General features: G+C 42.3%; 1 protein-coding gene across 2 annotated transcripts in view; it reads left to right on the forward strand.

Annotated features, from left to right (window-relative positions):
• The first annotated feature begins 1,431 nt into the window (after positions 1 to 1,431).
• vav3a (vav guanine nucleotide exchange factor 3a) overlaps positions 1,432 to 24,486 on the forward strand; it is a 93,902-nt gene continuing 70,847 nt past the window's right edge. For both annotated transcript variants that reach the window (XM_085286482.1, XM_085286483.1), the window contains exons 1-2: positions 1,432 to 1,821; positions 18,466 to 18,582. In XM_085286482.1, coding sequence (XP_085142608.1) covers positions 1,615 to 1,821; positions 18,466 to 18,582 — 324 coding nt within the window. In that variant the 5' untranslated portion in view covers positions 1,432 to 1,614. The remainder of the gene's footprint in view (positions 1,822 to 18,465; positions 18,583 to 24,486) is intronic.

The raw sequence follows: 24,486 nt of genomic DNA on the forward strand, positions 1-24,486 counted from the left end.
GTAAAAGATGAAAAGGCAGCTCGCACGTGCTGTACTACCCCACATCCTTTCCATTTCCATTACCAAGCAGTTCAGTACACTTGATCTGATGCATGTAAGTCTGAAGAGTCAGCGACTAGCGTTCTAGTCTAAATCTAGTCAATTTTTCTTTCTTTCCCCACACAGAACCAATAAAAAATGAATCCATCTTCAGATAGAACCATGTGTTGGCTCAATCATGCCACTCTTTTGGAAGAAATAGCAGACTGCAGCATACATTTGCCTTTTCCACTATTATATCAAAATGATCATTAAACATGAACTCTAAAAACAAGCCAATCTGTACTGTTTTATGGTAAAGATCACTGGGTTGTTCAGTTGTTTATGGTGTTTATTTAGTGACTGTTTGAAGCTTTATTAGGATGGAAGTAGATGCAAAAACAGAAGTATTTGTTTCATAATCAGGTAATGCAGGTTCCATAATAATTCATGTTCCTGGAATGGTTTCATCTGATAAGGAATAAATAACAAAAACATAAGAAAATACTTTCCAGGATGACAAAGTCAGACAAAAAGCGTGAGTTCTCCTTTCCTACAGATGACAAATCAGCGGCAGCGCCGTTGAAATCTTCCTGGTTAAAAGTTGAGTGCGCAGCGTGTCTCCAGCATATTGAACATCAGCAAATAAGGCACATCTGCCTTCTTGTGCATTCACTCATGCAGGATTTCTTCTTCAAACGCCCTCGATGCATCACTGAACAGGAGCGTGTGGCCACCCTTGACTGCAGAAAATACAAAGCAGACACATGCAGACAAAATGCTTCAGTTCAATACTGTCCTGGCGTGGAAGGTGATGGGAAAGGATCAGCAGGGGCGCACCACATAGTAGTACACCACATACTTAATGCAACAGATATAACTGCTGTAAAACACTCCACTGTGGCTTATCTCAAAAGAGGGTACAAATAGATATTAAGCAAAAAAAAGTATTTAAATAATATCACATTTTATGGGAAGCAAAAATGCATGTGTGCTAAGTGGAATGAAAGTGGGTTCCGTGTCTCACGCAGATATTCATTTAGTGTGTGTAATCATTAAAGCATTTAAGCAGCACCTCCCATTACTCTGTCTGTGCAGCTGGAATATTTGCAGTTTGTAGTTCTGATACTTGACGGTGAACAGGAGTTTAAAATGCTTTAGCGCCTGTGTGTATTTAGTGTAAGTGTTACTGTATGCTTTATGTGGTTATTTCTTGCATTGCAATAGACGCATCTCCACGAGCCTATGGGTGGCAAGCGGAAGAGGTGAAGAGCTGGGTGAGGGGGAGGGAAGAGAGTCATAGAGAGATGGAGAGAGAGCGTGAGTGAGTGAGAGAGGGAGCGAGGGAGGGAGAGAGAGAGATAGGAAGGGTGCAGGGTGCGCTCCATCCACAGCCTCTCTCACTGTGTCGGACTGTCATCCCTGGAGCAGTCGCCTGAATCTCCGCCACCCTGTGCAGCGGTCCTCCTCAGCTTTCATCGGGTTTTTAGAGTTGTAGCATGGATACGATTTAGGCTAACGCGTAAGACACCACCTAACAGTCATTAGTTTCATTTAAAGAAACCTCCTGAAGCTCTCCCGGCCGAAGTCACAATAATGATGGAGTACTGGAGGCAATGCGCGCTGTGGCTGATAAACTGCAAGGTGCTCCCAGCTAACCACCGGGTTACGTGGGACTCTGCTCAGGTATTTGACTTGGCTCAAACCCTCCGGGATGGAGTCCTCCTGTGCCATCTGCTCAACAACCTCAGACCCCAGACCATCAACCTGAAGGAGATCAACCTCCGGCCGCAAATGTCACAGGTAAGAAGCGGACCGCAGACACCCCCCTATTGTCCGTTCCTCCCTTTCGTCGCCGAAACTTGGTCCCGGTTGAGAGGGCCAGACTCCGTTAGAACTGAGCGTCTTTAAAGTTTCACTGCTTTTCGGTAAAAAATGAACTTCTGCTACAACACCATCAAATCTTAACTCGACTGCAGAGCCTTCATTTGTAATTCGGCACAACGTGGTTCACAAATAAAGGCACGGTTTCAACAAATGTCGAACTTTTCCAAAGATCTTGGTTGCCGCCGATCCCCAAACTGTGAGGTTCAGCGGCGGAAAGCGGCACAAAAGCGACGGTGTCAGCTCACGTTTGTTGCCGTGTCGTCAACTTGAGGGCCTTGTCCCTGTGCGAAACGTATGCCGAAGAAAAAAACGTGCTCCTTTCCATTTCAGAGAGCTCATATTCGCTGTTTTACGGAGTGAACAGGTTTGACAGACGGAGGGGGAAATCGCTAAAATATAGGAAAAAATGGACGGACTTTGGTAGCCAACTTTGCGCTGCATGAAAGTTGTAGCGTGAGCGAAAACGACCACAAGCTGACTTTCTCAAATTCTGTCACTTCACTTAGTAGCTGGTGGTTGGTGGTTGCTCTACAAGAGACAGGTCAGAAAATAAACATGGGCTCTTCAGCAGGCCTTTTGCGCATGATGTTTGTACACAGGGCATACGATTAAGCCGTTCTTGTAAACGATGCTAATTAGAGAATTGTTTTTTGTTTTAAAGAAAAGATGATTCAAGATGACAGATAGGAGTGCAGTGCTTTAAAAAAGAAAAGAAAAGAGAAACCAAGCAAAAATGGCTTGTTTGGCTTGCCTAAGGAAGAGTAAGAGTTAACAAAGGCAACCATATAATCTCCTTTGTCTTTAGTTTATGGGATAGATAGATAGACAGATAGATGTGGCCATGTGGCTCTACTTTTATTTTGGTACCATCTGCTTCAATGACAGGACAGCTTGAACCAGGACCAGATTAATATTCACCTTCATAACAGTGAATCTGGGCGTCTGGCGTGGTGACAGCACACACAGTGACATAGCCACTCACCTACTGAGTCTGCAGGCCTGTTGTAGGAGTATTAAGCTGCCTGAATAACACACACAGCCGTGCACACACATTACCGTGTGTTACCTGTAATCGATGCTCTAATGCTCTCATCCACTCCAAACAGGTGATTAAGGTATGATATCTGTACCGTGATGTACTGCACGTCTAAAGGAGAGGAGGGGATTAGGCTTGTTTCCTGGAAAAAAGGCACAGTCGATATGATATGCAGTTACCGCTCGTTCACAATTGAATTGGGAATCCGCTGTTTGAGCTCTGCGTCCGGGTCAAGTGGCCGTTTTAAGAAAGCCTAGAAGATTTTAATGTTATCAGGGGCAGTGGAAGTAATCCTTTTCAAGGATCTGCTTACACAGTCAGTTGTGTAAACCTGATCGGGGCTGTAAGAGAAGCCTATTAGTCCATTTACTGGCAGATGCTACGTTTGAATCAATGTCACTGCTCTAACACAGAGTTATCAGTAGTTGAGTGTTGTCTGTCAGCCGTGACATAATGACATGCTGTGTGTGGAAAGGTTATGAACTGCATTTACGCTCAGTGCCCGGCCTGGCCCGGCCTAGACTAGCTTATTTATAGACAGACTGTGTTTTATGCACGGTTGGATGGCTTACACAAACCGAGTCAGTGATGAAGCCACACTCAAAGGCAAATGAGCATTAGTAGTAGGCTTGAGCACGATCCCATACGTTTACAAAGTCCATTCGGTGATGTTGCCACTGTGTTTTTGTATTTCCCAAATTCAAGTTAAACAGTGTGAAATGGCTTTCTCTGTTAAGTCCGAGGTTTCTAGGTGGGTGTTATTCTGTTGTAATTGCTAACGCAACACACATATTGTAGTTCACCTTTTGTTTTTTGCAGTAGGGTGTGAAGTGCATTACTTCCCATTGGCTGAACAGAATATCTACGAGATCATAGCAGCAGTTATACACCTTTACGACCTCTTTATAGGTTCAGGTACTCGAAGCTTTGGTTCTGCTTACAAGGTATTACTATGAGCAGCGAGTATTTGTTCTCAGGCTGGCATGTCAGTAAAACCATAACTCATAGCTTTTCCTTTCAAGCACATTCACACCACATGAGGCTGGATATAAGCACCCCCAACTCCTCCTACATGCACATAATCGTAAAAAAAAAAAGGGTGACAGAAGCCCCCTTACAACTTTCCTCCCTCTGTCTCCTCTAAGTTAAATTTATGAAACTGAGGGTGGAGCTGCTTCCCTCTTTCACCCTGCATAATTCATGAGGACCGTGGCAGCTACTTTATCATTGGCCAATAATAACACATGGGACGCCACTGTGGCCTCACCCATGGGACCTACGAGAAGGAAAGACAAAGGCAGTGGTAGGACAGGGCTACAAAGGGCCTGTCTAGCCTCCACAGAGGCATCTCAGAGGACATAATGGGACCTGCAGGGCTAGCCTGCTGCGTTGAGGTTGGCTGCTTTAATTAATGTATGATGCTTCAGAATCTCTGGAGAGCTCATGTGCATGATGTCGAAATCAGGGCTGCTTCTCTCTCTGCACCATTAATTGTGTTTAGGTTATTGGTAAGGTCTATATTGTGTTTCATTTCTGTTAGGAAATGGACCATGTCAGGCCATCAGAGACCCAGTAGGTCACTCGGATGTTGGATGAAAAAGCTGTGAAATGATCAAATAAAGTACCTGATGTCTGTATATTTTTTATTTATATAGCACCAAATAACAACAATAGTTGACCAAGATCTTACAATAATGCAGAGAAAACAGCAGCAATCAGACGACTATGATCAAGCATTTGGCGACAGTGGGAAGGAAAAACGTCCTTTTAATAGGAAGAAATTTCTGGCAGACTTAGGGAGGGGCAACAATCTATTGGGGATTCTCAGCTCATACTAATGAAATGAGTTGATGTGTACTGTAGCTTTTTTTCTGGTGAAGGCTACTTTTTTAAAGCTTTGAGTTTAGCATTTTTTCTGTTGCTCTTGGTTCTTGGAGCCTGAAGTGGCCATATTTGGCTAAGAAGTTGGAGGGCTAAGTTAACGCTAATGCTTACTTGGTTAGCAAAGTGCATCCATCAGTTATAGGGAACACAGTCATATATGCATGTTATCAACCTCTTAGGTGGTCTATTGCTACCAACTGGACAGCAAAGAATACTTTTTTATCAGGTAAAGATTCCCGACACAGTGAAAACACCACAAACACGATTATGAGGTCTAGTTCACTGACTCCAGTTAGCTACGGTGAAGCTTTGAAGACAACTGTTGTCTTTGTGGCTGATGTCTCATGTATTTAGGCTTCAATACAATATAAATAAATGAGGTATGTAAAAATGCACCTCTGCTGCAGTTGTCATTAAAGGGAAGTTGTCCAAAAAGAGAGTAAACATGCTTATTTCTTAAGCGACGTTGGGCAATGGAAGAGTCTGTGGGGGATGACTTGTTTTTAAGCCTTCTAGAAAACTGCAGTTTATGTTTTGGCACTGGTGTGTAGGCATCATTTTTCAAACTAAGAGGTTGCCCTTTGGTGAAAGGAAAAAAAAAGATGTCAGTACAATGAACAAAGACTGGTTAAGTAGACATTCGTCTGTTTGTGTGTCTGGAATTGTGCAAACGGCACAGCATTTGCTTTTACCTAGCATCAGTATATCAGTATCAGGACCTAGTGTCAATATAAAGCAAGTTTTTGACCCATTTTGATCAGAGCTTTTACATTGCAGGGACGACCATAATTGTAGTCTAGACACAGCTCAACCACAGCCCAAGCAGCATTCTGGTTTTCTACCCAACAAAGACCACATAATCAGTAGTTGTTTTTGACTCAGTGGAATTCAGGCTTTAGCTTTAAGAGGAACCGTGGATTGCTTGTCATGGTGCAACCAGCAAACCCTCCCTGTGTGAGCTGGTTGCATTTGTCTGAGTGTCTGTCACAGAATGTACTAAAAACACAACAGTGAAAGGATAGGGTAAAGGACAACCAGTGACTGGCTGTGAATTTGCAAAGAACGCCATGAAATTGTTACTGCGTTGGGTTTAAAAGCATATAATTATATCATTTGATTGAAGTTGAAATCTGTCCTTGTGCCCCAAACTTGTCTAGCCTGCTGTTGCGTTCCATGACACAGGATTTTAAACTGCAGCTTCAGAGTGAGCACGCTGCCGCAAAACCAACCAGCTGCTAAAAGTCTGTCAGTCAGAGCGGCCGTGAGCTTCAACGTGCACAGGAAATCAGGAAATGGAATAGAGGAAGGAAGTGAAACTAAACATGCCCTCGATCAAGCTCAGACCAAAGAACGCAATTAAGAGAAAAGAAACTTCTCTCTTCACAGTGCACGAAAGAAGAAGAAGAAAAAAAGAATTGTTCTTTATAGAATTGTCTTCAAAGATGTCAAGGCCGAGTCTTCATTTTTGGAAAGCGAAAGTGAGAGAATGACGGCGTGTGAATGACAGTCTGGTCTAATTTTAACACGCCTCAAACAGCAGAGAGGTTTTCAGAGAGCACTGAAGCTGATTAACAGTCAAAAAAAGCAACAGAGGATGCTTTCTTAATTTTTGCGCAGATACCAGCGAAGACCCGATTAACACATTTATGAATTCTATTAATGCGATGCAGACTAGTGTGATGTAATCTATCCATTATACTCTTTAAAACAACTAATAAACAGCAAATGTATTTATTTTTGATCATTTTCCATAATACATTTTGACAGGTGTGTGGTTTCACCTGACCTGGATCTGACTCTTTAAAGGTCTTGTACACATGGTGCGCTTAGAGAATGGTATTATACGCTATACATGGCACATATGTATATTTTATTGGACTCAGACCAAAGTTCTGTGATGCAAATCAAAGAAGCCACTTTCCCACTGTGAGCTCTGTGTACAGCAGGCTTCAAAGACTCAGAGGCTCGCGCTTCAGTTGCAGAACAAAAGTCAGATACAGAGATTTGAGTGGGAGAATGAGAAAGACAGAGAGAGGATGTCTTCATTTTCTTTTCAGTGCCTGTGCAATGAGGCAAGTCATATAAGCTGAGCAAAAGGGGCCTGCATCTACACAACAGATTGCGATCCTGTTTAAAGACGTGTAAGAGGTGCCTCAGATGTCAGCATCTAAATTTGCATTTGCAGGAATGTTTAGAGTAGCAAAGTTGAGGGTTTGGTGTGAAGTATCAGAGTGCAATTACAATGTGTTTATAGAGGAATAAAGCTTAGTGAATGGAATATCTAATGTAGTTTTTAATAAAAAGCAAGGGTATAGACAGGAAGGATGGGGGGAAATGGAGACAGGACAGAATAGTGATATTTCACATAGTGACCTTATATTGATATTGAGACACCAAATATTGATATTTTACTGTGAAAATACTATGAAGAAAAGGGCTAATCTTATGCACTGCAATCCTGAGATAATGTTAGCCAAGCAAACTTAAATCATCTCAACCGAAAAACAAAAGGCTGGACTGCTTGCCTGGACAAAGCTTTGTCCTAATCCAGAGCAAGCCAAAAGACTCAGTCACACGAGTAAAAATTGAACAAAAAAACTCACTGACAATAGTGTGACATCGGACTGATATCAGACCAATAGATTATTGATATCAGATCGACAGCAGACTAACTCTGCCTTATGACAACATTTATGGCAGGTTTTAGTGACAGTGTTAGAAGTGTGTGTGCTTGACAATTTTATCTTTTTTGACACCGATATTGTACATCAGACAGATATTGACAAAACTGAACTCTGAGGACATTATTTCCAGTAATGAAAAGGTTATAAAATACAACATGTGCTGTTGCAATACTCAGCATATCACAAAATGTTAAATAGTAGCTGTTAGATTCAATGTAAATGCTTTATTTGTGCGTCACAGACTCGCATCTCACAAAGACCTGCTCTGTGGGTTATATGGACACTACGAAGTGTGCTTTTCTTGTTATAACAAGTCTGAAAAGAACTTCTAATGTTTTTGTGGGAGTAAGAAGCTGAAGTTGAGTCTTCTTGCTTATCAAGCACAATGAGGTTTGTGGAGTTTTATACATAGAATCAGAAAGTGTGAGTTTTATATCTGAAAGGATTTAACCTTCTCAGCCAGCTTCCAGTGACGTCACTTTGCTTCTCTGGTATCATATCTCATTAAGGTTTTGCACTGAAGTGTACTTTTTCAGCTTTTCTTCTTCTTTCTGTTGTTATGCAGAAAATTAGCACCAGTGACCGTCCTTAATACTTAATATTCTCATCCTTATTGTATGCGCACTCACACCTGTGAGTTCGCGTTGCATGCTAATTTTGCACACGCGACTAAGCGCATGCTATTAGTATGCAGTATGCAAGGGTTCAGAGACAGCTCATGAGTCCCATGATGACTCCATCTGAGCTGCTGGAGCTCGGCTGCCCTCGTTGGTTCATTTTGAAGCAAAGATTGCACCTGTCAGAGTGTAAACACCACATTACTGCGCTCATGCACGCCACGTTGTTGCAAGGCTCCACGGCCTTCAATTTACAATTCCGGTGCAGTCGCGTTAGTTTGTTCCAGCGTGTCACCCCGATGATGTGCACGTACATGTGCGGCTTTATGTACAGTGACATGGATGTAGACATTTGCAAAGACGCCATTGCGTTGCATCGCACTTGTGCACAGAGCAAACTGACCTTTCTTCCTGTCACCAAGGTAACAAGCCGAACCACAGCCAACCGGTAAAGGCTACGCTCCACGTTAAAACTATATGTAATGTATATGCTGATTTAATTAGGAGCTATTCGCTGGTGGAGAATGTACTTGCAATCAATATTTATTATGTTACTCAGTTGTGGTGCTTTGGATTCAGTTAATCACTGTTGAGTGCTCTGAGAGCTTTAAGAAAGTCAATACTGTCTGTTGTCTTTACTGGCAAACAATCATCATCACAAGTGGCATTCAGTTTTCAAGGAGACCCTCAGCGTACACTATGATTATGAACATTTAAAGAGGCGCATTAGTAAACAACAACTGCAGTTTTACCTTTTTTCCAAGCTCGGAAATGTCAGGATACTATTTGGAAGATAGTCTGGAGCTGCAGATGTACACATTGATGATACCAGCGTACAACCACCAACCACGCTCATAACCTTTTACTGACAGGTTTACTGTTGTAGGAAGCCTGGAGCTGGGAGAGATGGGTGGAAATGAATGGAGCTGCATATATCTGTTGTGCACATGAGGGAGATACATTTTCGTACAAGTGTATGGACCCGGAATAGAAAAACCGTCTGCAGTTCACGAGATTATTGTCTTTTCCTGCAGGGACAGTAATGTGTAAGGTGCCCTGTGCTGACAGTGCGGAGGTGATGGATGGCCTTTGTCTGTCGGAAATGGGAATGTCTGCATTTGTGTAATGGAGACAGAGAGGGGGTGAGTCCCTGAAATAGATTAGGAGCTGTTGTGACTCAATACATGTATAACACAGCACATGCAGGTGATGAGGACAAGGGACAAGGTCAATTAAAGGCCTGAAAGGTCGAATTAAAGGCTCTAATTTGCCAGAAATAAACCTTTGTGGAAGGTGTAAACGGAAAAACGTTCAGTTTATCCTTCTAAATGCGCGTCTTTTCGCAGCGTGGTTCCAAAAATAGGCCCTGCACAAACCCATATCAGTCAAAGCCCACTCGCCTGAATGGGCAGCGGCACACACGCATGCACACGCACGGGTCAGATAGCCATTGACCTCGCTCTGTCAAGTAACACGGCAGAGTTGTTCACATTTTTGAACACAATCTTCCAAGAGGCAGAAAATAAGGGAGAGGAGGAAAGAGGAGGAGAAGGAGGAGGGATGCTGTCTGCTCACCATTCACGCTTCAGTGTTTGCTCATGCAGTGTGTACGTTTTATTTAGCGCTTGACACAGTTTATATTCAACATTCAACTCTCCACTTTCCACAACCCTGACTCCTTTTAATCCTGCCGAGCCGGTCACAGTTGAGTTGAAACTGCTTGACCTGCGTTGCCGCAGCCACGAGGGTTCATATCTCACACAGTAACACTAATTCACTCGGCTTATCGTCAGGGGTGGGGGCAGGGGTAAGCTTTGTGTACATGTGGGGGTCATCTGGGTTCAAACCAGGATTTAATGGAAAATGGCTTCCGAGTCACGTACTGGTGTTGTGGGGGAGGTAGCAGGGTTTTTCCCCTTTTGCCTCTTTGTTGCCACAGAGAGGCTCGGGGAGCTGTACTGTAAGCGTGCGCCTGGCTCTTTTGTGTGGATGTCAGAAATGTCACGAGAAAGACTTCCTGTCATCTTCACTTCTTCCTGTGATTTCTCACTTTAAGAATCGGGGGAGCTGAGCGTGCAGTTTAGAGTGCCATTCACCTTCATGTATGTAAATGTCATCAGGTGACGCTGATGACATTTACATACATGAATTTCAAAACTCTGCCTGGGCAACATGATGGTATTTGAATTACTGATCGTTCTGGCCTTTATTTTTAGGAAACTTTAATGCAATTGTGTGGTTTGGAGCACCTCTTATAAAAATGAAAGACTTGTGGACTTAAGCTTGAATCATTTGTTGTTTAGTTGCACAAAATCCAAAGAGGGCATCAACCATTTGTTTCATAATCTTGGTTGACTGTTTAGTACCAACTCAAAAACACTACAGCAAAGAGTGGAGTTACAGTTACGTCTGTGGCACAAACTCGGTTATTGCGATCAAATACAATGAATTTTCGATCTCACATGTCTTTGAATCAAAGACAGGATCAAGGTCTGCAACCACTTGGAGACCACTTGCAGTCTGCAGAATGACTTTGGTGGTAAAAGGGCAATAAGATGGAGTCAGTCTGATACGAGTTTGTTATTGAATGGGTTGACAACTGCATAAAGCAGCAATTAACAGTGAATAATCCAAAAATTAAAGCCTGTATGTATAAATTCGATGGTTTGCAGTTGCTTGCAAACCTTTGCCAGTCCCTCTGACAGTCTTTACAGTATGTCAAAATTGGACCGTGATTGTTTGGAAATAGATTACCTCCCACAAAGCGACCTGTGCAATCACCTTGCAGTTGAAACTGGTCATCCAGACGAGTGTGTTGCACGCTCCACCTCTGTTTGCTGCAACTACTTGTAATCAGGTGCTGAAATGTGAAGAAAAGTAAATCATCAGCCAACCACCGATTTCTTTTGTAGTTTCTTGGGTGGTTGTGGACCTATTTTTACTCTAGTGTGACTGAGGTTTGACTCAGTGATGCTTACTATTCTGTATATTTACAATGAAACATTAACGTTAACATGGCAACTTTTTCTCATAAACAGCTCTTTGGCCATTTATGAGACATGTACCTAATTTTTCTGTATTTTTTTGCTGTTAGGAAGGTTGTATATGATGCAGAACATCTGCATTGAAAATAACTGGCTGCTTCATCTGTGATTCAGGCTGATCAGATCAATGATCCTAAACAGTCAGCTGAAAGAACCTGTAGAGTGACGGGGGTGTCAATAAAGTGATGTGGTGATCAGAGACTATAGAAAACCAACGACATTCACGAACTTTTAACAGTTTATTTTACCAGATAAACTTTTTTCAATTTTGAGGGAAGGGAGTGAAGTGACTACCAATGAGAGCGAAGGATGTAGTTGATTAGATATGACAGGGTGGTAAAAACATTAGTGGGTTACCTAGGCGACGGGAACATGGACCATCTGCTCGTGACCAACCATCATCGACAGAGTGATTAATAATGACAAAGGTTCATGTTTCTGCCATCATAAATTACCCTTTTTAAATTACACACTTTTCCATTCTTAGTTCAAAATGAGTGTTTAGCTTGAGTCATTCAGCTGGGAAAAACCTGCACATTCTCATTTTCTCTCACTCTCGTTGATACCATAATGCTTGTCCGTCACAATTACTCTGCATACTGAATGGAAGGATTAGCTGGAGCACCACGTAGAGCTCCTGGACACACAGATGACTTTTAAAGCTCGCCACGTCCAAAGGGAGTGGGAACCAATGAGCCTAGTCACATATGAAAAAAAAAAAAGCTGTTGATGAAGAGGTGGTAAAGAAGTTGTCGTTAACTAGCAGGGAATATTCAGAGTCACGAGTGAATGGGAGAATAATGGGGAATGAGACACTGCGTTGAATTTTATTGTAAAGCAAAAGCTGTGCAGTTTTAGTGCACTTTAAAAAACGGGGTTATTGCTTTACACCAGAAAGAAAAGCTGCTGAATGCTCGCTGATAATATTCTGTGAGGCTGAGTAAGATGATGAGCGTCTGGCTGGCTAGGCTGCCTGTTGTGATGATCCCAAGCCCAGGCGGAGAGAGAAAGGAGTGTTTTTGACAGTGTCAGCAGACCTCTGCCTGCCTCCCACCTCCCGTTTCCTGGTTACACAGCTGACAAAAGCTCCTACATGACATGGATGTGACCCGAGCGCTTGGATAGTGATATCTCACCCACCGGTTATGACTTAAGAGTCTTGGCAAAAGAGCTCCACAGATCAGGCCTGCGCACATGATGTAATTCACACCGGATACAATATCTGAGTGATGGAAAGTGGCAAGACAGTCAAACACAATACACCTAATGTATATATCTCCTCTACATTTCATGGTTTCCTCTTTGTTGTCCCATTTTGCTGTCAGCAAGCAGATGACATTTGGGGAGCTCTTACCTGAGAATTTGAATTCTTTGCACAAAGCTTTGGGTCCCTCTGCAAAATATGCTTTGTAATTAATTGATCATAAACAAGGTTCATGTGGGGCGATGGCCAAACGTCTGGCTGTATTTCATTGTGTATATCTATGAGAGAATGAGACCAGGATTTCATTAAGCAACACAATCCACACAGGGCCCATAAAAGGCTCCGGCTTGTTGCTATGGAACTTAGGCTTGTATCAAGGAATACATGAGCAGAAACTGGAGACTTACTGTGGATACAGGGACAGGGGACAAAAACACTACATTGATATACAGGATTTTTTCTCTTTGACTTCCACATGGTTGGTCTCAGAAATGAAATGCACTTGTAAGATTTTAAGCCCACCATACATCAGTCTTGTACTGTATAAACTATGCATTTTATCCAAACCTAACTGGCGCGTGTTTGGAGCTCCCTGCTGAGACTTCACAGCCTAATCTGTCTTTAAATCCTTGTTCTCCACAATGAAGCTGTTTGCTGTTTTCACTGAAGTACAGAAATAGGTGCATGAACATCGTTGGATGCATCTGCCTTGGATGCTGTGCAGTTTCAGTAGGAACATATTTGAATTGAAGGCTTTTAAATAAAGCTACTGCTCGTCCTATTTCGTAAATACACGACAAAAACAAGCGTGTTTGATAAGGGTCGCTGCAGGGGACACCGTGTCACAACGTCACGTCATAAGTTTTACTTGCAAAATAGAGTAAAATCTGTTTTTGGGACTGGATGTGAGAGACATAAAACCCCAAAGATACTGCAAATGTTAACCCTGTTTTAACAGCATTTTAAAGACGTTTTCAGTTCAACCAGGCTTAGTTGGGGTCTGAAAAGGAAAAGACATAAAAGAAAAGCATCAAATAAATAAGACAAAGTACAAACTTCAAACAAGCCCTTATTTAGACTTATTTAGCAGGAAATCTTTGTAGAGCCTAGAACGTAATCTACACAAGTGGTCGACATCGTTGCTTTAATCTTTTGGCGGTGCATTATTTGTTAATTACCTTGTACTCCTGTCCTGGTGTTTTATATGCAGTACCAGCCAAAAGTAACAATCAACCTGCTGGGATTTTTAAAAAGCCTTTGTTGTAGTCAGTTTTTTTAGAGGCTAACATATTTCATCCTCAAGGTTTTTCACTTTGTACATTACCTCAATTGATACAAGACAGACTAGTGACAATTGTGAAGTCACAATCGAACAGGACATTGACGATAGTTGCGGACTGTAGCGTCCTGATGTGTAGTTACATTGCACATAGTTTACGCTGTAGGTTGCGGTAAAGGTTTTCAGAGTTTTACGGTCTAGATATAGCTAGCAACGATCTAGCTTTCCAGCCAGAGGATCGATCCCCAGTGAGTGTAGTAGTAAAGGAAGTCTGTAATCTCAGGGGACTCTGTTTACTTAAACTATTTAATTCTTGGATCTTTCTGAAACATCTTTTTAGTTCATCTTCTCTACGCACTTAGCTTCCACCTGCAAGCTAATGTTAGCTTGCGTGTGGGTTAGCCACAGATGCTAAAACCACTTTAAACTGGGATATTCTGAAGCTCTAAGTTTTTTTGGACTTCATGGGTTGAGCTGCTGATTTGTGAATCTTTTCTCACATTAGGGATTTTGGCCATGCAATTGTCTCCAGCTCTCAAGTCTGTTTTTTGAGCTGTTTTGACGTTATGGCAAGGCACAATCTCTCCTTGTGCTTGCTGGATGAGGCTGCTGCCACTGGGAAATGCAGTTTGGTTGATGTTCTTGGTGTCTAAGGTTTAAGTGGGTCGCCTCGTCATGTTAACATCCGCGTGAATGCGGAAGATCGCACTGAAACATGACTGATGTTATTCACCCCACCTGTCAGTGGTCTTAATGTTATGGCTGACTGGTGAATATCAGACTTTCTCTTAATGGCAAATTCAGATTTTTTGAAATTTTCTTTTAGAACTCACTCTCTCATTGGCCTGGACATGGAGTCTGGATTCATATGTACGCACACACACGCATGCACACACTTACACATAAGGCCCTTCGATTCTTGCGCCCCAGAGAGTCACTATTGCAGAACAAAAGCTGCCAGTGGAACAGTTAGCGGTTGCCTCATCCTGCTCCACTCTTGTTAATACAATTCCCTCTTTGCTGTCTTCGGCTCAGTGCAGTAGAGAAGCTGTCTTTCATATAGCATGTCCTCTGTGAAGCTGCTTCCCTTAGATAATATAGTGAGGTCCTTTGGGACTCTCCAGAGACTCCAGGCAGACAAGATGTGCTTGTCTGATAAAAGAAAGTGATGTGTACAAGTGTAAACATTCAATATTATTCACTCAGTGCTTGCTTGCTGCTCTACTCTTATCTGGAGCTCGCTGGCTGGGGGCTTTTCTTTCTCCTGTGAAGCCATCTGTAAAGTGTAATTCAGTTGCGGCAGAGAGGCATTTTATATTTGATGCGTGGACATGCTCCGCACAGACAAATCTGATTCTGCGTCGTACCATGAGAGGGAAGGTGTGTCACGCATAACAGAGTAACTCTGGGCTGCTTTGCATCCTTTCCCGTGCTCCTAGTTTTCTGAGGCGACACTGACTCAATTAGTTTACCAAAAGTTGCCATACATGATTGCAGTCAGGCCTAAAGGTATGGACTCATATATGTGGTCTGTTTAGCAAGCAGGAAACAGCGAATGAAATCTGTTTCCTGCGAACTTGTTACCCAAGAAGAAAAAGAAGAAGACAGTCTCTTTTAAGATACTCAAATAAAAAACTAAAAAAAAGGACCTATAGAAAGATCGTGGCCTTTAGAAAAACAAGCTGTATTTCTCCTAAAATGCTTCCACGCAATTAAACATGGCTGTCACCTAAAGTAACCGAGTGTTTCTGCCCCTAATTCAGATGCTCCTGAGATTTTTCAGACATTTTACAAAGCTGACGGTGCTGATGGGCAATGAAGTTAGTCTATCTTACTTCACAGCTGCTGATATATACACAGCAGTGCAGTGCTTTCAGTTGTCTACATTCATTGTAGACTCTGATCCCTTTGTCCTGGTTTGACCATAAGTCGTCACTGCTCAAATGCACAAGCTGAAACCACACAGCCGTTCCTGTTGTGACTCTGTGTTGGCTGTGATATTGTGTTGTCTTAGTACCTGACGTGTAAGTATTGATTTACTGATAGTTCCATCACGTAAGTGTCATTTTGTCATGTAACACGTCTAATAATGCTCGGATGTAAAGCAAACAAACAACCAAAAAAGTGTTCCCAGCAATTTGGTGCATAGTGGTGTGGCCAAAACCAGTACAAAATCAGAACTTTCGGAAACATCTCTTACATCAGCATCCTTTTTTTGTCTTCCATCCTGTATTAACTACGGGAAGGCTAAGTCGCGGATGCTGCATGCTGGTTAAGCCCTGTGTGTTGACATCACCCCCCTTCACTCACTTAGTGCCAGCAGTTCTACGAAAACAGTGTTAAACATCTTTTACATAATACTTTAGACCTTTCCCCCCCCCACCCGTGTTTTTCAGTGGTTCCACATAATATGGATAAACAGTTTCTGGGCTGAACTCCATTAAGATCATTAGCAAAAGTTTCAAGCTGCAGATGAAGCAAAACACTTGCACGCTCAGTAAATGACCTTGTTTATTAGTAGAGTTACTTATTGATCATTTGATTCAATTTTCACGTGTCAACGTGCACCCTCAGCTGTAATTAAGCTCTAAGGCTCAGAAAGAGTTTCTTTTCATCTTTATTAGTGTATTTGCATTGTGCTGCTTGCCTGCTAATAACCTTGTTGCCTAGTATGGAAAATAGACGTCTGTGCTCAGCAGAAAAATTACTATAGTGGCAGATTTTGAGGTGAAATCCTCAGATCCTCAGTTTGGTCCTCGGAAGAGACAAATCTCCATTAGGCTGCATCATTAAGAGCCAAATCAAACACGCTATGGTTACACCTTGTGAATAAAAGAGCAGCTGAAAGTAGCTTTAGAGTATTCACATTCAGTCTGTGGTCAGACCAAATCAGCTATTTGCTAATCTGTCATTATCAGACTGAAATATTCAATAAACAAAAGGGTAAAAAAGAGACGGAAGAAACACCCTTCATCCATCTAACTAGTGTTGATTTTGCATAATTTGTCCTCAAGAGGGCACTCCACAGTCTCCCTGTTGGCAACACAACAATGAAACAATGGCGTCAGATGTTACAGATGTCTGTTACGCGTACCGGTGGTGAGGTTTAAAACAACACTTTGTCCATACCTAGTAGAGCCCAACAGATATAGGATTTTTAAGAACAATACCGATATTTGTTGATTTTACAATGTGATATATCGATATATGAGCCAATAATTCTTTTCCATACACATGATACATAAACAGATTTCCTTAACATTTACTATGTACGATTATTTACTTGTTCACACTCTATCTGACTCTGTTTGAATCAGCTGGTTGTTGTATTTGTGGCGTTCCAAACACGTGTTGCCAACTGGGAAATTGCCCTCTAGTGGACAAAATATACGTATATATATATATATATATATATATATACGTATATAAACTACCCAAAATATGTTGACAGAGGCATTTCAGGGATTTTGAATCAGTCTGAGCTCCAGATGGGTTAATTGTTAATCACGTTAGCCATGATGACGCCGTTAACGCCACATTAACTTGTTATCGCCGAGTAACCCCTTACACGGATTGATCTGCTCGTTAACGCGGATTAGCCCATTTTAATGCATTAACGCGGATCAGTCTGCGTCAATGCTGACTAATATATATATAGAGAGATAAATTTATATAGATAAATCTATTGGACAATATAAATGCTGATACTGATAGATTGGCAAATAGCGAATATTAGCTGATAATATTTAAATATTATCTGGCTCCAATAGCTAGTGCCAATACCAATAAATGCTTCTGTTTTCTTCAGTTTTTGTACTTATTTACTTCCAACTTTATATCAGGGACACAATAAACCTTCAGTTTAAAAATAAATAACGCTAGTGTAACGTCTTTCAGCTCTTTCTCAAACTATCTTTCAACATTTAGCCACTTTGAAAGTGATTTAACGCAGCACATTGTCCAAAGCTGAAATGGAGGCTGAACATAAACACACCACAACAGTATATATACAGATGTACTTGCCTGTGCGCCCAATATTATCAAATGTACAAGAGTTATGTAGCTATGCATTAATGTTAGTAATGTACTTTTGAATTTGGAAATGCAGCAACTATAACCAGCCAGCTTATATGTTTGGTGATTGTTAATGAGCTGTGTTTGAAGCATTGCTTTTTAAATTGTATTTGAAATAACCAATTTCTCTTGGGATTTTAGCTTTTAATTTGCTCTTGTGCAGCAATTTGCTGAAGATAAACATCACAATCATAACTTTATGGAGGTTTTGACTCAGTTCAGACTGTGAGATCCAGATAATGCAATGACATAATTAGTGTATACACGTGGCATGTGCAGTTAGCCAACTATTCAACTGATAAGTCAATAATAAGGACGTTTCTTAAAATTTCTTTTTCGTTTACATGACGATAGCAGAGACGATGTACTGTATGGGGAGGAGTAACCAAGATCTCGGCCTTTCTCTCCCTGCTCTGTTGAATTATCTTTTCCTTTATTATGTAGTACTTATTTCAACAGCAGATACATCATATTAGTGAAACACGACGCCTTTAAGCACAGCTTCCCCCCTCTCTCAGAGCTGCGGCCCTCCATTGTCTTAAACTGCGTGGCCTGATTTGACAGCGAGAGTGAAAGCTGTCAAGCACTATCCAAAAAGCAGAAACTGTACGGTGATGTCATAAAGACACGCGCACAGACACGCAGCCATTTGGAAAGAAAAGTGAAACATCACGATACTGCCTGTAAATTTACCGTCCTGCCACTGACACATGAACCTTTTCTGTCTCCCCGACACAGTTCCTGTGCCTGAAGAACATCAGGACTTTCCTGGCAGCGTGCAGCGACGTCTTTGGCATGAAGAAAAGCGAGCTCTTTGAGGCCTTTGACCTCTTTGACGTCAGGGACTTTGGAAAGGTAAGGCACGACTGCTACAGGCCCGATAAAGAACGTGACGGAGGCTTTGGCATCGGCAGCCTGCATCCACCCTCGCTGTGTGCGCCAGCTGTCCCCAAAGACTGTTCTGAATTAGTCAAATGTGCTGTTACACCTACTTTTGCCTTTGTCTTTAAGTCACGCAACTTGGAGCTACATTTTTATTAGTCTTTCAGTGATTTCTTTCTTAAAAGGCAGACTTGGTCTTTGTGAGAGCATCTGAAGTGTAATTAGAAGACACCGGTTTTCCCATCACAGGTGCTAATAAATGCAGTCTGAGGCCACAGTTTGGCTTGCTTCACACTCCCAAATCACGAGTAAAGCTGAAGTCAGCAACATGACCCAGCACTTTAATCGCTTCCTCTCATTAAAGTAAAAAAGTCAGCGTGCAGACGTTAAACGGGGGGGTTAAACGTCTGGCCTCCGGTTCGTTACTTTGATAGGGCTCTCAGTCTTCACTCGCAGGGCTGTGGAAGCGTCTGCGGCTCTCCGGCAGCCCTCGGGAAGTCCCCAGGAGGTTAATTTAGAAATACCAGGCTTGAGCAGAAAGAGGGTGCTGCTGCATTTTGGTGCACACGATGTGTTTACAAGATGACAGGGTCATAAATCCAGAGCTTAAAATGTGTGTATGTGAGAGCGAAAGACTGAAAAGCATCGATAGGAATGAAAAGTTACTCTGAAACACTAACTACTAGAGCACTGCGAGCTCACCGGTCAGGTGGCAACACTTGAGAGGAAAAAGTTAAAATGGGGTACTTCAGAAGAGCACAGCAACAACACTCAGTGCTCACCTTGTGTTAGAGTTCAACTCTGTGTTTCAGCTACACTTTCACAGCTCGCTTTGAATTATTGGAACATAATGAAGATCTTCTCCATCTTCTCTCTAGCTTTTGTTTTTAAACTGGTGTACTAAACTGAATTAAGTAGCTGAGAAAATTAAGCCAACCATTCATTAAGTCAGTTATAATTAAAAGATATTTGGACTGAGGCATGTTCCTTTCTTTATTTCCTGGTAGAGCGAAATACAAATACAAATCTGTATCCTTGCTTCTCAGAAACAAACAAATGTTAAGGTTGATTTATGCTTGTAATTGTACATTCTCATATTTTACTATTCAATTGTTAACTCCTGTCCTTCCAATAGGATAAACACAGATTTGTACAGGGCTTCAGTTCTGTGTTAACCAGATACGATTTGGTGGCAGGTCAATGCTAGCTGTTTTGTTTCTAGTCTTTATCCTGGGTTAGCTAGCTACAGCAATGTGAAAGAGAACAGTTTCACAGGATTGTATAAGGTCCTGTGTACCCTTACTGACTCCATAGGAATTAAGAGGTTAAGTAGCAGTCGGGGGCTTCTAATGGACTCGATTAACTGATCATCAGTGAGTGTGAGCACCTCTATAAAGCGGTCTTGGCAGTTTGTTGGTCTGAAGCATTCATACCAAATCATCACCCCTCATTGTGTGTGTTAACACAGTGTCACAATCTTTACAGGAATGGACGTCCCAGTAGAGTCAGAGCCTCATGTTCGTGACAGTACAGTTAGAAAAAGACCGAACAGGGATGGCTTGCTTTGAAAGATGACCAAGAAAAAGCCTCTTCACTCTATAAAGAACATGGCAGCGCAGCTTATGTTTGCAAATCAAAATCTGAACAAGCCTCATGACTTCTGTAACAACATCCTTTGTACGGATGAGACTGAAGTGGCGATATCTGGCCATGATGATGTACAGTGGGGCAAAAAAGTATTTAGTCAGCCACCGATTGTGCAAGTTCCCCCACCTAAAATGATGACAGAGGTCAGTAATTTGCACCAGAGGTACACTTCAACTGTGAGAGACAGAATGTGAAAAAAAAATCCATGAATCCACATGGTAGGATTTGTAAAGAATTTATTTGTAAATCAGGGTGGAAAATAAGTATTTGGTCAATAACAAAAATACAACTCAATACTTTGTAACATAACCTTTGTTGGCAATAACAGAGGTCAAACGTTTACTATAGGTCTTTACCAGGTTTGCACACACAGTAGCTGGTATTTTGGCCCATTCCTCCATGCAGATCTTCTCGAGAGCAGTGATGTTTTGGGGCTGTCGCCGAGCAACACGGACTTTCAACTCCCGCCACAGATTTTCTATGGGGTTGAGGTCTGGAGACTGGCTAGGCCACTCCAGGACTTTCAAATGCTTCTTACGGAGCCACTCCTTTGTTGCCCGGGCCGTGTGTTTTGGATCACTGTCATGTTGGAAGACCCAGCCTCGTTTCATCTTCAAAGTTCTCACTGATGGAAGGAGGTTTTGGCTCAAAATCTCACGATACATGGCCCCATTCATTCTGTCCTTAACACGGATCAGTCGTCCTGTCCCCTTGGCAGAAAAACAGCCCCATAGCATGATGTTTCCACCCCCATGCTTCACAGTAGGTATGGTGTTCTTGGGATGCAACTCAGTATTCTTCTTCCTCCAAACACGACGAGTTGAGTTTATACCAAAAAGTTCTACTTTGGTTTCATCTGACCACATGACATTCTCCCAATCCTCTGCTGTATCATCCATGTGCTCTCTGGCAAACTTCAGACGGGCCTGGACATGCACTGGCTTCAGCAGCGGAACGCGTCTGGCACTGCGGGATTTGATTCCCTGCCGTTGTAGTGTGTTACTGATGGTGACCTTTGTTACTTTGGTCCCAGCTCTCTGCAGGTCATTCACCAGGTCCCCCCGTGTGGTTCTGGGATCTTTGCTCACCGTTCTCATGATCATTTTGACCCCACGGGATGAGATCTTGCGTGGAGCCCCAGATCGAGGGAGATTATCAGTGGTCTTGTATGTCTTCCATTTTCTGATGATTGCTCCCACAGTTGATTTTTTCACACCAAGCTGCTTGCCTATTGTAGATTCACTCTTCCCAGTCTGGTGCAGGTCTACAATACTTTTCCTGGTGTCCTTCGAAAGCTCTTTGGTCTTGGCCATGGCGGAGTTTGGAGTCTGACTGTTTGAGGCTGTGGACAGGTGTCTTTTATACAGATGATGAGTTCAAACAGGTGCCATTCATACAGGTAACGAGTGGGGGACAGAAAAGCTTCTTACAGAAGACATTACAGGTCTGTGAGAGCCAGAGATTTTCCTTGTTTGAGGTGACCAAATACTTATTTGCCACCCTGATTTACGAATAAATTCTTTACAAATCCTACCATGTGAATTCATGGATTTTTTTTTCACATTCTGTCTCTCACAGTTGAAGTGTACCTCTGGTGCAAATTACTGACCTCTGTCATAATTTTAAGTGGGGGAACTTGCACAATCGGTGGCTGACTAAATACTTTTTTGCCCCACTGTACAAGCACCACATATGGTAAATGAATGGCCTCAAACCTCAATGAGCCGAGGCGATGCTGTAACGAGTGGGTTGTGTTCCCTCTAGGATGATGTACAAACTCATGTAGAAAACTTCTTGCTACTAAAGGTGGTTCTACCAGCTATTGAATCATGGGATGTTGTTTTTTACAGTACTGTAGAGAGTCCTGTGACTATATTTCACATGACTATATTTGGTTCGAAGCTTTCAAACAGGAAATTAAAATGTTCTCACATAGAAGGATTTACATAGAATTTGCTTTTTTGATATTGGCCACATTAACCCGCTGCTACTATTTATTTGGAAGTAGTACATGAGGTAGAGCTTTTTTTGGTGCATGGTTACAGTTTCAATGGCTTACAGAACCTGTCAGTGAGAGACTGATAGAGTCAGACAGAAAGCAATAAGTTCAGGGTGTTGCTGCTGAAGAATCATTCTGGTTTCAGTTGGTGGAGGGAGAACTTCGATGATTCTTGAGTGAATCCCACTTTGCCCTGAGTGACTCTACCATCTCTGAAATTAGACTGGAAGCTGGTTGGTAATCCTCGCTCGGCTGGCTCCGCAGAGGCTAATGGAGCGAGGCGGGCAGGCGATGAGCGAAGCTGCCATTTACGTGACTTTTTCAGTTTTTTTTATTTTATTTTATTTTTTTTTGTTGTTTTAAAAATAGCTGCCGGCCTGCTTCTGAATAAAACATCAGCTGGCCTGTTTATTTGGGAGTTTATAGACTTAGATATAGAGTCTGTGCTGGGAATATCTCTGTCTGCTTTAGCAGTCGCACTGTGTAATCTGAAAGGTATTAAAGTCCTTGACTCTGCTACTTTAGAAGCTGGGAAGGAGCATTAAAGGGAGAAATCCTTAGAAAACATGACCAGACTAGGAAAATCAAGGGCGCGTTTAATTTGTAAAACTGCATCTGTCTGACTGCTTTTGAAATTTGAACGCGCCTCGGCACAGCGCCGTGATATCAGCCAGCCACAGAGACAAAAGCAGCAGGTCTGTCTGCAGACCTTTCTGTTCGGTGCAAGAACATCTGGTTTGAACATCTGTCTTGTAGACACATGAGGGCTTGTGGGTTCTGCAGGGAGAACAGAAACTTGGATGTGCAGGCCGTGCACACACTGACACACACCTGGCTGACAGAGAGGAAGAGCGAGAGGGCTCCAGAGTTGATCTGTGTGCGATATTTAGGGCAATAGAGCTGCGATATATCCCCTCACTGTTATATCTGTGGAAGTGTTTGGCAGCGTGGGCGAAGAATCCACAACGTGTGTTTCACTGTAAGGGTTACAGTCATTTTACCATACTGTGTGTCCACTGAATGTATAATAATACAATGCGTAGCTATTACATGGGTGTAATCAGTGTACTGTCTACATCCTGAAGCTTATGTGCCCCAGATGACATCACTAGCCTGATTGTGTTGCACACACACTGAAACAATATTGTTTTGTCTCCAAGCTCTTTTGTGTGCTAAGATGTGCACAAAATGCATGAGCTTTTAAAAAGACCTTTTCCTTACATATCATAGGAAAAATGTGCCATCTTGTGCTTAGTGTGAAAGTTTTACATGTTAGGAAAGTTTTAATGAATGAAAACACATACTGCCATCATCATCTCTGTCAGTGACTAATTGTCTCATTTCTATTTTATTGCTAATTCCAACTTGTGTTTTTTAAATAGAATCAAAGTGCTGACGGGATCTTTCCATGCTCACACAGTCACATGGTGGGCAGTTTATCCTGGAAACAATGACTCGCTTTTTTTATTCTCAGCTTCAGTTTTTACACTTCAAGGAAACAAGATCGTGCAACAACCGGTAGCTTAAGAAGTGCTGGCTAGTTGATTTTTGTTTCCAGTCTTTAAAGAGTATTGCGCTGACCAAGCTTTTTTGGTTCTGTGGTCATCTGGATGACTGGTGGATGCTCAGGCCTCCACCCCTGTATAGTAACCCTCCATTATGTACTGTATCCCATTTTCTACAGCTTTGCATGTGCCAGAAGATGCTACACCTGCATATTGTTAGCTGTGTGTCATGTAAATCATCTGGTAATGAGTGACTACTCTTGCATGCTGTTGTTTTCGCAGCTGCGCCCGACTCATTCATCTGCTTCCAGATCCCTGCGTTTTCATTACGCGTTCTAGTTTCATTAATCAGGCAAGGGTTTCCAGGTTTCCACAGTCCTACGGTTACAGTTTGATTTCGTCTTCATATAATATCAGCAAGAGGTTACAACGGAGCAGGTATCCAGTCAGGAATCAACCTCTAACACAGCAATCCCCAACCCCCGGGTCACGGACCCGTTTGGTACCAGGCCGTGAGAGTTGAGGCTCGGGTGTGAAATTTATGGTTTTCAGGGTTTTTATTGTCATTTTTTATCGCTAACCCGGTTTCCCTTCTCCCGTGTGTTATGAATAAATCTTTTTTTTTTGGTACGGGTTTTATTTTGTTGTATTTATCCACGACACCTTAAAGGCCGGTCGGTGAAAATATTGTCAGGCATAAACCGGTCCGTGGCGCAGAAAAGGTTG

This window comes from Mchenga conophoros, linkage group LG9 (assembly GCF_057382185.1).
Source record: "Mchenga conophoros isolate Kocher_MC1m ecotype Shallow Benthic linkage group LG9, M_conophoros_male_GT1.1, whole genome shotgun sequence".
Classification (NCBI taxonomy): Eukaryota; Metazoa; Chordata; class Actinopteri; order Cichliformes; family Cichlidae; genus Mchenga; species Mchenga conophoros.